Below are 15,509 nucleotides of genomic sequence, written 5' to 3' on the forward strand. Positions count from 1 at the left end.
GTGTCCATCTTAATTACAAATACTACCTTTTTTAACTAGTAGTGTCAAATTAAGAAAAAGAAGTGCCAAATTATGGTTCATCAGTTTCTTCTCCAAAACATCAAATGATTACACAGCAAGTAGGTAGAATTTATTATAAATTTGCCTTCATTGCATACATCCATGTTGCAAGCTGTCACTGTTAAACTAAAGCAATGGCATACAGTTGGGGAAGATTTCTTTAAATAACGGGGCCACTGTTAAACAGCATGGCATACAGTTTTTTTTTTTAAATTAAAAGATTTTTTTTTAAAAGATCTGTTTAGTCTGGTTGTTAATCTTTTTGTAAGTGGATCTAGTAAAGAAATCTAAAGTGACACCTTGACATGCATTGCTTTCCATAGCTGCAGAAAAAGGAAAATGAAATACAGATACGGTAACAATTACTGACAGCACTGGAGAAGACAAATAAATATGAAACTTAAATATGATGAATAAGAAAATAGAATGAAGTTGCAGTTTCCACACAAGCTGTTAACATACTGTAGAGGATTTGTTGCACTATACTTATTTAATTAGACTTTTTACTTCAAAAAGCAAATTCTTTTGCAGGCAGACTGACATTGTTGGGGTAATACCATAAATCGCCAGCAAGCCAACACTGGAAATGAAAATTCCATTATTTTAGCTGTTTGTTTGGACAACTTGCTCCTAAACCGGTTAAAAAACACTTAATTGCCCAAGATGTCTCGAACAACCAATACATTACAGCTCTGCTTGCAACTGGAAAGTGTTACACATTAAGGGTGAGCATGGGCAGACAATGATGTTAGTTAGTAGTAGGTTTCCCTGTGCTTACACTTTCCAAAACCATCTTTAACTGGATGGATGTGCTAAACATTTATTTGGACTGTGTGTATACAACCAGCAAATCTGAGAACCAAGAGATACCGAGAAAGAAAGGAGTAAAGAATGCTGGTACTGAAGTGGTGAAATGACAGAATAGAGGTGTGGAAAGTTGGGTAAATGACAGTGAGAGTTTAGATAATGTGATAACTGATCCTAGGAAAAAACAAAATATAAGATAAGAATAAAGTTTTTTTTTTTCTTCCTGCCCAGAGAACTGTTGGACACCTGTGGTAAGCCCATGACTGAAAAGTTAACATTCTTATGCACATAATGACAGAAATACCAGTGTTCAGAGTCTTGCATCTTCCTTTAAAATCTCACAATGGTTTAAAGTTGTTTGATACAAGTTTCCATTTTGGCCACACTGTCATGACGCATTCACAGCATTGTGGAGCATCTTCTAGCATGTTAACAGTACCAGATACCAGCAGTGTGCCACAATATAGCTTTGTGGTTTACTGAGAACAAAATATTTAATAATCCCTACAGAGGGCAGTGAGATAGGAAGAGCTTTGAACTAAAGAGAATCCAGGACCTCATAAAGGCTTTCTGGCTTTAAAAATATTACTCTACTCTAATAAACTCAAAATTAACTTTTCATGAGCAGTATTATTATTTGAAAAATCGATGTATAAAATCATGTGCACAATGTGTTTGCACGAACTGAAAGCAGTTTAAGTTGGGCACTTACATTCTAATGATGTTTTTAACGTTGAAATTGTCCAGGGGTGAAACATCTGGATTTTCTCCCTTCTCATCTTGTAGAACAATTTGTTGAAGGATGCGGTCTAAAAGTTGCCATTGCTGTATACTGCTTGCACCACGTTTATCTGAAAACATTTAACAAGTGTCATAAACAAGCTTGACTGGTTAAAATTTGACTGGACAAAACATGTCCAGCAATTGTAACTGCTATTAGGTTTAAAAATGAAAATATTTTCAATTGTAGATGTCATGAGGGATTAATAATAGAATGTATTTAACACAGTTATCTCCTTCAATTTAATTTTATCATTATTACATCAAATTTATGACACTTATCCTATGTCATAGGAAATTATTTGAAATGTTTAGATCATTTTATTCTCCTGAAGCAGGTTCTATTGGCATCTAGCATCAACAGAGAAAACGAACTACATGAACTTCATTTGTTTTGTGAAAGACATGCCAAATTTGTCAACAATGTCAGATGTCACCACCGTTAGATTTTCTGTCTGATGGTGGTAACAGGCCAATGACGGAAGTGTTTGTTTTAATACAGTAATTGATTGATTCAATGTATTACTTAAAATGACTACAAATTCAGGTTTTTGTCACTACCGTCAGATGTATCAACTCTGTCGGGTCTATATCACCTCCGTCAGATGAATGGTCTAAAGAATTTGATAATATTAGATTATGATATTTTATATTTGTTGAGGAATTGTTGGCCACATGTGAAAATGTATTCTGTCTGCTAACATGAGAATGTGTTTTAAAATGTTAAAAACACCTTGATTGCTTGACTGCAAAATAAGTGATGGCAAGGTAAAATGCACATTTTGATAAAGAGAAAAAAAGTTGGGAGGCTGAGTCAAAGCATAGCTCAGTAGCTTTGTCTGAGTACAAGTTTTTTTTTTCAATATTTCATTGTTTTGTCCCACTTGTCAAAAATCAGTGACAGTAGACTCTGTTCCAAGCTTAGTATGCTGCCTACAATGACAGCATTTCAAGGCATCACAGGCATACTCCAATCACAAAGACTGTTTCAAACACAAGTTATTCAAAAAACAAACAAACAAACAAACAGAAAATAGATATTCTGAATGGGTCAAATGGATAAGTTCAGATCCTCACATGGCATTTGGAGGCAGTGCTGTAAGATAGATAGAAGGTGGGGGTAGGCATCTGTGTTGCTCAGTTTCTTCTTGATCAGCTCAAACATGTGGCCAGCACTCTTGGAATCCACATGTGTCTGGACAATAAATGTATAAAGTAATTTTTTTTCCAATTAGGACATACACGAAGTCAGGAGTCTTGTAAACAAATCTAATAATACCATGCTGTTCTGTATATAATAAATACTTTGTAAGAACATGGCATGACAAAAGGCATGTGCAGATAAGTAAAAGATCTTACAGTGTCAAAGCGTTTGGCCAGTTCTAACTCATCCTCATTCCGCACCATCTCAAAAAAGTCCAGATGTCTGAAACAAACACACACACACACACACACACACACACACACAAACACATAGCCTTTCTATTAGAAGCAATGGTATCATGCATATACTGATTTATGGGTGGAAAATGATCCCCATTTTAATATGTCCTAGTGTTTTGTACCTGTCAAGCGTGGCATTATCATGTGCTCTCAGCTTGTCGATGACTGGCTGAATTCCTAACATCAGAAACTCATACCTAAGATGAAGGCGAAACTCTAGACTGTCCTTTGAGAGAAACAGAGGGAATCATCATGTTAACAGTGTATATACATCATACAAATTTTTAAATTTTAGGAAAGTTCTGTTATCAGCTGACCTCTCCAACCCCAGCATTCAGCACAGCGTTTATGAATGACATTATAGCTGTCTTCAGATTTACTTCATCCCTGTAATGTCCTGTGCTTCTGTCCAGCTCGTTCAAAAGAGACTGAGTAAAAAATATAAAAATATCTAAATGAATACAAATTCATCTAATTACAGTTTTTCTCCATTGATTTGACACTTTTCTCCAATGCAGTGTACTTGTTCTCAAAACAATTAGCACAGCCATGCAAACAAACAATTATCTCAACCAAACAGTTCAACGTTACTGCAAAACGAAGCAATGCAATTTTTTCTAATAATGCATTTATTAAAAGTAAATATTAACATCAAATCTATAGGTGTGTTCTCTATTGATTATAAAACACATTCAGCTGTAGATGCACAAAAATACTAATGAAAATACATGTTTATTGCAATTCTTCAACAGGGAGTTTCATTTTATATATATTGTGTATATCTAAACACAATACAATTGTTATCCAGCACCTGCCATCACCCATGAGAAAAAAAGTAATTGCCCCTTTAACCTTAAAATCTGTTTGTGGCACCTTTAGCAGCAACAACTCTAACTTTTTCTGGTAACTTTTCAGGATAATTATAGTTTTTTTCAGTTGCTAACAAGCATTTACCAATACTTGAAATACTTTTTCTAAACTCTTAACACAGCAACACACTTACATCACACAATTAGCCAAATTGTTCATTTTCTGGCCAAAACCATATTTTGTTAAATAAATACAAACTCTACATTTCAAAATGCTGAATACCTTTTTCTACGTATACCAACTCTATCAAAACACAGCAAACCTGATTCAAAAACGAGTCATTCGGTCAAAACATTACCACTAGTTTCTATCCAACAGAAACATATAGTCAATCATAGCACAGTGACTGTCAAAATACTAACAGTTGATGGCTTTACAAAAACTGCATTGATTGTCATGTTTCAGTTCTACCCAAATATAATAGACAATATTTAAATCTATTGTTTTTTTTTTTTTGTTTGTTTTTTGTTTTGTTTTTTTTTGTAATTTGATTTTACCCTAAACAGAAACCCATTTTACATTTTTAGGTGTTGAATGTGTTCTTTCTTGGCAATATACTATCTAAAACGGAATGAGTCATCATTACTTTATAGAATGTACAATAGAAAAAAAGATAGGGTTCTCTATGCAGAAATTCGATTGGAACATCGATTGCAATTGCTTTCCACTGGGTCGGGGTTGGATGTGGATGGTGCCCTATGATAGCTGATGCCAGTGATCAACAGAAATTCCAACATACGTGGCCTTTGGTTACTATGCAAGCTTGTTTCTGTCACAGAAAAAAACAAGAAAATACAATAATTATGACCATTTTTATCTCACAATTCGGACGTATATTCTTGGAATTCCAAGTTTACATCTTGCAATTCAGACTTTATCAGAATTGTGAGATAAAAAAGTCACAATTACCCTGTACCCTTTATATTCCATGGCAGACATAAGCTTTCGTAGGTTCCGCATGTGTAGGGGAAAAAAACAAACATAAAAATGCACAGTCCAGCACACATTCTTACTCCTCTCCCCTACCTTTTCTTCTCCCCTTTTCTGATCCAACTACTCCTCTACTTCCTACAACTATTTCTCTCCCTCTCCCAGACATTATTTATTCTCTCCTTGATTCTTTGTGTTGTTCTGCATCCACAAAACCAATTCAAAGAGGTCTATTTATGTTGATGTAATGGAAAGAGCTTCAACACCTGTTTATTCCTCCAAATGAGAATGGAATCAGCTATTTCTAAATATTTCATTGATCTGTTACTTAAAAATGCTTATTAGTTGTTAAAATATTTTATATAGAAATATTTTTCAATACTTTTGAGCTGCTCTTGTTGCAGAAGTAGAAGCTTTATACTGTATTTAAGGTTTGGAACATTAGATCTTCATTTCTGACATGCTGTCAGAAATGAAGATCTAAAAAAAAAAAAAGGTAAGCATTTGGTCCGCATCTATGACTTTCTATTTACCTAATAGGCTGCTAAGGACAATAAATGACAGATTCTCATCACAGTCCTTGTCTTAAAGTCAGTGAAGACAGGTGCTATTTCTATGGAATGGGTTGCTAATGTCTGCTTATGGTGCTTATAGTTGTCAAGAGTCCTCAGAGATCTATTGGGTCACTAGGAATCAACCATGCTTAAAAGGCTAATATTTCAAACACTGACATTTGTTGCTGCCAGGCATGTCAACTACACATGAATAAACACACAGTAAAGACAAATCACCCTACTTATGTTGCCTCCACAAGTGTGTTGTTATTCATCTCAGCTGGCTCTGCAGCTAAAATTACCCATGTCTCCTGTGAGGTTTTTTAAGAAATACAGACAATAACCCCAAGCACTGAAATGTCAGAATTTGACACCCTCCTATTTCTGCCATTACTTTTTTCAGTTAAACAGAAATTAAAATCCTAGAAAATGTATTAATAAAAGAATATGACACTAAAGGAGTGATTAAAAAGTTAGTGATTTTAGCATAGTTAGTGTAAAAAGTGTTGTAAGGTGTAAGAATGTAAGAAAATATATATAAAGCATAATTTTGAGTACTTTTATAAAATGTTAGACACAGAAATATTATATAAAATGCCATTGTCAAAAAAATTATCCAACCCTTCTACACAGTTACATTGTTCATTAGCCTAACAGCAGGCCTAGGGTTGCCACTCATTGATTACACTCCATGGCAAATTCGACTAATGTACAATCACAGGTGCGTGCATATTAATTATTTTACACATCCTCTCAGATAATAGAGATAGAGATATTACCCACATTATTGTGCAACCCTCAAACAAAATTCCAGCTTTTTAATGGAATCCTGTGCTCAGTTCCTTTTTGCACTGCTACAAAACTCTCATTAATAGCAACTTTACCTGGAAACGAGTCCTCTCTGCAGCATACTTCTGGTAGTGTACCATTGCCTGTAATACTTTCTTATGCCCGTCGGGCACCAAGCAAACAGCGCCCAGGATCTCCAACACAGCCACTTTGGTCTTGATGTTGTCCTGGCGGAGGCTTTGGGAGATAGTGTTGATGCTTTGGGGGTGGGCCAGTACATGGGCACGGCCTTGGGAGTTGTTCATCAAGGCTTTGATGCAGCCGATAATGGATGTATGTATGCGGCTCTCTGAGGTTTCATAGTCCATGCTCCTCAGGAAGTTCAGAAGACACGTCAAGCCATCCAACTCAATGAAGCGTGTCACAAACCTAAAGGGAGAGTCATTAAGGGTTAGTGAGGTTGCTTTTTACCAATGCCTTGAATGTCAGGAATCACTGCCACACTGTTCCCAAAAACATGAACAGCACACTGATCTAACAAAACTCACCAAAAAGTTGGTGATTGTTAGAACAATGTGAACTTCCTTCAGTGTTCCTTCAGTTATCCTATATAGTGTGGCTACTCGTCTCCGGCAACTGTGATCAAACCTTAGTTTCTAAAGCAGACGTGGCTCACCTGGCATGGCTCAATGATCTTTGGGTGACCTATAATCTTTGGAATCTTTGGGAGTAATATACACATGAGATCATAGCTGGCCTACAGTCGTTTGGCTTCACCTCACCGCACCGCTACTGTCTCTATTAGCCCTTTATCCAATTTCCACATCAAATCTATGCTAAGAGTTCACAAACTGTTTCATGGTAAAGCCCTGTTCTGTTGCTCCAGTTTTCTTACAGTACAAAAGGGCTTATAATAAATAGATTACTTAATCTGTCACCTTATTCCAAAGATTTTTAACAAAACATATCAAAGTATCATGGTACATCCATATTTTATGTATTCTTTAGAAATGGCTTGGAGTACTATTTAAATAGCATGGTATATAAATATTGTATATATTTAGTACCATGGTGTTATAATCTGATAAAACTACTGTACCATAGGACTGTCACTACCTTGAAAGGGTAATCTGAGTCTCTTTCACTGTGGTCTCAAATTTTACATATTAAATAATAATAAAACCTTTCCTGATGATGCCATTACCTTGTTTCTTTGTTTTTTATTTTCATGATTATAGTGTCAAATTTCAAATGAATTTTTTTGTTTGTCAAGGTGCTGTTTCCTGATTCCTTAAAGAGGTCAGCTAGCTCCAGTCCCACATCTAATAATCCCATTATGAACAATGGCAGAGCTACACTCTTAAAAATAAAGGTGCTTAAAAGGTTCTTCACAGCGATGCCACAGAAGAACCATTTTTGGTTCCACAAAGAACCATTTAGTCTAAGGTTCTTTAAAGAGACATCTCTTTCTTACCTTTTTATAATCGGAAGAACCTTCTTTCGACCACAAAAAACCTTTTGTGAAACAGAAAGGTTCATCAGATGTTAAAGGTTCTTTATGGAACCACTTAGACAAAAAAGGTTCTTCTATGGCATCACAAAGCACCGTTACTTTTAGGAGATTTATACATGGGGTGGCCAGGGGGTGGCCAAGGCTAATTCAGGGGGTCCTTAGACCTGACAGAAAATTAGTGTGTAACTCCAACCTAGCATAAAAAAGCATGAATAAATCCAATGATTGCTGATTACTTTACATTACCCCACATTAGCTATGTATTCCTAATTTTGTAAATGTTGTTCAGGAAACTTAAAACTTACTTCAAACAGTGTAGCCAACCTTTGAGTTCAGCCTTGAGTGAGAATTATTCAGGAATAATGAACAAGCTAGCGATTATTTTTTTCAACATTTTTCTAAAGCAAACTATACAGGGAACCCTATTGTTAAGGTTTAAAGTAACAGTTATTTTGCGAGTATATAATAGAGCGCACTTGGAAAACGGTATTGTTTGAAATTCTTAATAAAACTAACATAATTTGATTGTTTGACTTTGTTTCCTTATTATCAAAAGTGAAATGCTCTGTCTTGTCTGTCAGCACATTGTCTGTCCTCTTTGCTCTGTGATGTTTTTTACTCCATAAGAAATTGAACGAGTAAAGTGAGAGTTTGCAGAGGCTGGACTGTACACCGGACGAGATGAGGCATGATGCAGCACATCAGACGCGTTGTGTCCTTGAGTTTGAGGCTTCTTTCACTACGATTAAACAAAAAAAATGATATAGTTGCATATTAAATTTTGGGGTGGCACCCAGGGTGGCCAATCAGATGTCACTGGTCACCCCTGATATCTGATTTGCCACCCTGGGTTCCACCCCATGGTCTTATCCCTCTCTTTGTTACCCTGTGTATTCATTAGCATTTTGCTTTGCTGTGGAGGTGCAGATGTCAGTACAGCCGGACTTACTGCTCAGGGTGTCAGCAACAGGAGTCATGAGTCAAGTCAAAATATATATGGTAGTGAAAACGAGAGACAGATAAAATAAATTAATTACATGATCTTAATGAACTAGAGGCTGTGTTTGGTGTATGGCTGAAAGAGATCACAAAAAAAAGAACACTCAATGCAGGCCTTGTGCACAAACAGATGACTCCTAAAGTAAATTCTTAATTTTATAGGGAGCCAATACAATGAGGCAAGGGCAGGAGAAATATGATTCCTTTTCTTTGTTCCTGTCAACAGCCTGGCTGCTGTGTTTTAAACCATCTGTAACCGAGACAGGGTGAACAGAAGTGGGCCAACATAGAAAGAGCAACAGTAATCAAATCAGAAAGAAATAAGTGCATAAATCATGATTTAAAGGGAAAGTTAACCCAAAAATGAAAATTTGATGTTTATCTGCTTACCCCTAGGGCATCCAAGATGTAGGTGACTTTGTTTCTAAAGTAGAACACAAACGAAGATTTTTAACTCAAACCGTTGCAGTCTGTCAGTCATATAATGGCAATCAATGGCTACCAAATCTTTGAGAGTAAAAAAACATACACAAACAAAACCAAATTAAGCGACTGCGACTCGTGACGATACACTGATGTCCTAAGACACGAAACGATCGGTTTGTGCAGGAAACTGAACAATATTTATATCATTTTTTACCTCTGATTCACTGCTATGTCCTACTGTCCTGAGCGCATGCACAGCATCTGGCGCGTGACATGTGTACACGCTCTGGTGTAGTATACGCAAGCGCCGAAAGTGCATATAGATGCTCTCCACTTCTGTTGGCATCTCATAAGACTTACTACAAGAACACCACCACTTTTGAAGAGATCTCTGTCTCCCTGAAGCTTGAAGACTTGCTGCTGCTGCGGCTGCTTCCTCCATCTCTCTGACTTCTTGCGCTGAGTATTCTGGTTCAAATAAATACGGTTGGGCAAAAAAATTCACGCTGTCTGATGACATATAAAAATTGTCGCAATCTCTATGCACTGCGTAAACAATGAGTGACGTATAAGCACAGATCGCTTCCGGCACTTGCGTATACTACGCCAGAGCACGTACACATATCACACGCCAGATGCTGTGCATACGCTCAGGACAGTAGGACACTGAGGTGAATCAGAGGTAAAAAATGATATAAATACTGTTCAGTTTCTCGCATAAACCAATCATTTTGTGTCTTAGGACACCAGTGTATCGTCATGAGTCGCAGGGTTTAATTTGGTTTTGTTTGTGTGTGTTTTTTTTTTACTCTCAAAGATTTGGTAGCCATTGACTGCCATTATATGACTGACAGACAGACACAACGGTTTGAGTTAAAAATCTTCGTTTGTGTTCTACTGAAGAAACAAAGTCACCTACATCTTGGATGCCCTGGGGGTAAGCAGATAAACATAAAATTTTCATTTTTGGGTGAACTATCCCTTTAAGGTCCTTACTAGAACGGAAGTTTTTTTACTTTTGCTACAGATCAAACTTGGAAGAAGCTACTCTTTATTATAGCATTTACATGCTTGTCAAATTGGAGCAGAGGATCAGAATAAACTGCAAGATTTTTTAGGTTGTTACTTAACGAGCCAAACTTTTTTTTATGGAGTCAATAATAGCATCAGGACTTAGCAGAAGCACTTCAGTTTTATTTTCATTCAGTTGTAGGAAATTATTTGTCATCCATGTCTTGACTTTGTCAAGGCATGAAAAGAGATGATCTAATGAAAAATTGTTTCCTGGTTAAATTGGAAGATAGAGTTGGAGATCATCAGCGTAGCAATGATAAGTAAGGTTTTGTTTTTGAAAAACATAACCTAAGGGAAGCATGTAGAAGGAAAACAAAAGAGGCCCCAAAACGGATCCCTGCGGAACACCACAAGAGACAGGCGCATATGGTGAGGTATAAATGACTCGATATTAACAGTGACAGACTAATCTTTAAACAGGAAGCAAACCATTGTAATGCATTGAAATGCAACTACATATCCCAGGGACACAATTTCAACTGAGGGAGGCTTTTAAATCAGTCCATGCACAGGGCACCGCTGTGTCATAACCCAGCCCTGCACTCATTTTAGTCATTTTAGAGGAATATTTGCGATCAACAGTGTCAAAATTACTTAAATCTAACAGTATCAAGATGACAGATGATCCAGAATCAATGGATAACTGAATTTCATCTGTAACCTTAAGCAATGCTGACTCAGTACTATGCAAAGCACTAAAGCCAGATTGAAATATGTCTAGAATGTTGACAGCATCCAGGTGTAAAGTGAACTTAGAAAAAAAAAATGAAACACTAGATCTGGTGGTTTAAAAGGTTAAAAGGTTAAAAGGTTTAAAAGGTTAAAGCTATTTAGGGTGATTTAACTGGTCCCAAAAAGTGACTGTGTAGTCTTTAGTGATTTGGGATTGTCATAACATGAGCAGTAAAATAAGCAATAAAATGAAGCCAGCTGAGCTTTGATAAAGTGCCTTACTGACCCATTTACAATCACATTCAGCCAGGCTAAACATGAACAAAAGCATGCACGTGCGCAGTATTGAATATCAGTTACAGTTCACCCGTCTGGAAAGAGCAGCCAGGAGTGTGTAAATTACCCTGGAAGTGGAGCATGTGGGGGGCACAGGTGGGGTAGCACATTGTCACTTTAAGCCATGGCCAACACAAACCATGCCTCAGAGGATGACTTCTGAGCTGCCTGAAGCTACCTCTTCTGCACTTTACTCTATTTTCCTTCAGTTATTGATGCTCGCTGGATCTAGCTACTACACTTCTCACAGCACAGAGAGAAAAACACAAACCCGTCCAAATGCTTAAAGCATTCAGGGTACAATTTCCATGAAAGAAGCTGAGTTCAACATACTTGGACCTTTTTGAGGTCATATCACCAGTATTTTGAAACCTGATATTTGGTTATAAGAGAGAAAACTTTGGATTATTTACACAAACTGCCAAAAAGAGGGAAGAAGCAGACTGTTTCTTTATTCAAACCCGATTGACAATTCATCCTCAGAATAATAGGGTATCTTTGTCCAAACACAGCTAAAAACATTCCTTAAGCTGAACATACTTTCCAGTGACCTAAACTGCAGCAAGTTTATATTTTACATGCCATAACAAATTAAAGATTTTAATCACCTATTTAAGGCTGCATAAGGTACTACCTCTAGTTCATTTTCATACATGGGCTTCAGACACCGGTCACGCTGAAGGTCTCATTGATATTACTGAAAATGTTTAAGAGGTTCTGAAGGAAATATGGAAAAACATTGTACCAGAAAATTATATTAAACAGCTGTTCAGTGCTAACAGCTGTTACCTTTTTCTACCTGCAGCTTTTACCTCTTTTTACTACTGTAGGTTACTGAATCCCAGATTGTTGTAAAGATCTGTTCTTCAAAAGGTTATAATCACATTGCAAAGAAGGTTTGCTTGAGTTTTCATGTGGGCAGTGTGTGCACCACTTTCTATATTGGACAAAGCATGACTGATGTGCATGTTACATCATCTAATTATGGCACTTGTTGCATTTTTATAACAGTGTAACATGACTCCTAAAGCCATAACTTGGCTGATGGTAATAAAGTTGCAACTGCAAAAATAGTATATTTGAAAAAGAAAAAAAAAAAGATTCTAGATTTAAAAAACACTCAGACTGACTTGTAACTGCAGGTATTCAACACATTTCACTACTAAATTGTATATTACTATTATTTAATTTCCTTCTGCTCACTTAAAATAATTCCTACACTGACATTAATGAGGTGAAAAAAAGATGTTTAAAGCCTCAAATCCACATTTACATCCATTAGTGGATTACATCCAAGACATAGCTAGCTGCACTTGTCATAAAAATTTCATGGGTTATATCTATCTGTCATGGGTTATATCTATCTATCTATCTATCAGCTGTAAATGTGCACTGCTGGGGTCGCTCAGATGACACTGCATTTTATCTCTCTAAAAAACAAGATCACAAAGATTAAGAGTCAAAACGAACCACAAAAAAATAAATGTGCATGGTCCAGACGGTCCCTCATATATGGCAATGCGGAAGCAGTTACTCTTGGGAGAATTTAACAGTTAGTCTTGTTCAAGATGCCCTGTTTGTCTAGACGACTGGGTACAGTATGATTGAAAGCTCAGACATTTTACTTTGTGACTCAGAGAAGCAGATCAGTTTCTGTTTGCCTGCAGTGATTAAAGAGACTCCAGACCACTGATTTAAAGACAGCACAGACTTGGCCATGAAATACATCTCAAAGATAAGTTAATCTTTGAGAAGAAAAAATTACTGGTGCCTCATTCTGACTGTGGTGCCTCATTCTGACAGAAGTGAAGAAGCAATCAGTCACTGTTTCAGCTAAATTAATGATACACAGCATTTAAATGTGTTCAGAAGTAGTGATCAGCCCACAGCAGACAGTCACAGACAAAGATGGATGCAGTAACATGAGACATCCTGATCTGTAGAGAAGTGCACTTCCCACATAATCCAAGCCGAAAGTAGTTGCCACGGAAAACTGTTTGCTGATAGCAGCTCTTTTAAATTAAGGTACTCCTTGAACTGGATATCAAAATGATGAATCAATATAATGACAAGAATTAAGTTCTCCTACCTCATTGGTTGAGTCCGGAGGGCTGTCTTTAGATCTTCTACCACCTTGTTTCTCATCTCCATTTCCTCTTCATCAAAAGCAAATAGTGTCTGCATCTGAAATACAGGTGATTTTTGTCAAACTTTTACTCTTTTTGAACAATAAAACTGATCATAGCAGGTCAGGTATGCTTTTTTTTAAGCCATAAACATTCACTTTAGAAGTATTTACTTACACCATACCTTCCTGTTTTATTCCTATCTATAATCACTGAGCCATAAATATCCACTTCAGTAGCACTTACATACACCAAGTCTTTAAGTTTCCATGTGTGTCTCTTTAAATGCAAATACTGATCCCCGACCCCTCTTCCAGAAGAGGGCTGTGCCTTGACCGTTCACACAACAAATAAAACATCTGATAATTTTTTTTATTATTATCTCCATAGTGCTCACGCTGACGTGAGGTTACAGTTCTTAATCATGAAAAGTTTATTCTTTATGTGTGTTTTAAAAACCTTATCAGTATACATTTCTGAAAAATGGTTTTCCGAGTGCACACATACAAAGCACATGCACAGAGAGCCAGCTCTTTTGTGTCAAATGTCATAAACACATGAAATTCACAAACACAGTTGGTCATGTCTGTAAATGTGAACAGCTGCATGTGTATCCATATTTTAGATGTCTGAAGCATTGCATGTCATGATGTGTCTTTTGAACATGGCGACAACACACTATTAACTTACCACTAACTCAACCAGGCCTCACTAACTTGTATTTAATTTATTTATTTTTTGCATATGTCTTAGGCAGAACTGATTTAAATGAAGGATCTGAAGCCTCGAAGCAACCCGACGCAACCTTGGTTGAGAGACCGGAGGTTATAAGTTGTGCCCCCTCAGGGGCCACACCCACAGTTTCAACAACTTTGGATGGGGGTGACAGAAGATGCCCCGTGCCTGCGAGAGGAGATCCCTCCTGACGGGAATCTCCATGGAAAGCCGCTGAGGAGAGAAATCAGGTCCAAGAACCATACTTGGCTCTGCCAGAACGGGGCTACTATCAGCAACGAGACACCGTCCCGGCACACTCTCTCCAGAACTCCCGGGAGCAGAGCAATCGGGGGAAGGTGTACTGACAAAGCCTCGGCCAAGTCTGTACTAGGGGTCGACCGATATTGGATTTTACCAATACCGATAACTAGGCCGGACCACACTGGCTGATAATGATTAATGATTAATCGACCGATAGTTTTTAAAATGGATACTGAATGGAAAATAAACAGTGCTCTACTATTTAAAAAAAAAAACGGAGCCTACTGAACCATACTTTGTAAATGAATAAAAATATTAATATTAATTATATATTGATCATTACAGTTAGTACATTGTTCATTAATGTGAACAAAAGCAACTAAAATTTTTAAAATATATCAGTAAATGCTGAAATTAACAGACTCAAACAAGGAACAATACTTCTATTCTACAGCATTTATCAATATTAATGTTACAAATGGACTCATATTGTAAAGTGTTACCATTACAACAACAATCAAGCTAAAGATTGCCATCTTTAAATATCTACACAAAGGCCACAGTATTGAAAAGTGCAGCGCTGCATCTAGAAGAACTCGCAGCTATCCGATATCACACACACTGGATGTGTCGCGTTCAATTCAAGCGGCAGTCTATAAGACTTTATTTGATCACCAAACGGGCAAAAGTATATTGCTGTCCTTTCTCCACTAATGCAGCATCTAGTCAACAAATTCATCGCTTAGTAATGACATGAAAACATGCACTACAGTATACTGTACACACCATTTCATTGACAATGTTTTAAATCCGCCTTTGAAGTGTCCCGCTCTGTGCAGCACTCAGTGTCACGTGTCTAAACAAACGGCACGTGCTGTCAGTGATTTCCGTCACTAGAGGCCGCTCTCGTGCTGTATAACAAAGATTATAGGGACTTTGCTGTATAATGATGACCTTCTCAGCCGCTCCAGCAACGAACCCAACCCAGAAAAACTATCGGCATAGAATTTTTGCCGATAACCAATAGTTCCGTCAATCAACTATCGGTGCCAATTAATCGGCAAAACCGATACATCTGTCGACCTCTAGTCTGTACCATGGCATCCAGTCCTGGAGGAGCTGGATGACAAATGAGCTCCACCACCTTGGAGT

General features: G+C 37.2%; 1 protein-coding gene across 8 annotated transcripts in view; it reads right to left on the minus strand.

Annotated features, from left to right (window-relative positions):
- Positions 1-15,509, minus strand: part of daam2 (dishevelled associated activator of morphogenesis 2) — a 149,567-nt gene that overhangs the window by 17,680 nt on the left and 116,378 nt on the right. For 6 of the 8 annotated variants that reach the window (XM_051134178.1, XM_051134176.1, XM_051134185.1 and 3 more), the window contains 8 exons: positions 13,343-13,437; positions 6,329-6,662; positions 3,408-3,518; positions 3,213-3,316; positions 3,007-3,073; positions 2,725-2,842; positions 1,580-1,718; positions 360-383 (listed from right to left, as the gene is read on the minus strand). In XM_051134178.1, coding sequence (XP_050990135.1) covers positions 360-383; positions 1,580-1,718; positions 2,725-2,842; positions 3,007-3,073; positions 3,213-3,316; positions 3,408-3,518; positions 6,329-6,662; positions 13,343-13,437 — 992 coding nt within the window. The remainder of the gene's footprint in view (positions 1-359; positions 384-1,579; positions 1,719-2,724; positions 2,843-3,006; positions 3,074-3,212; positions 3,317-3,407; positions 3,519-6,328; positions 6,663-13,342; positions 13,438-15,509) is intronic. The other 2 variants (XM_051134179.1, XM_051134177.1) reach the window with 1 other exon arrangement.

Source organism: Labeo rohita, chromosome 17 (assembly GCF_022985175.1).
Source record: "Labeo rohita strain BAU-BD-2019 chromosome 17, IGBB_LRoh.1.0, whole genome shotgun sequence".
In the NCBI taxonomy this organism is placed as follows: Eukaryota; Metazoa; Chordata; class Actinopteri; order Cypriniformes; family Cyprinidae; genus Labeo; species Labeo rohita.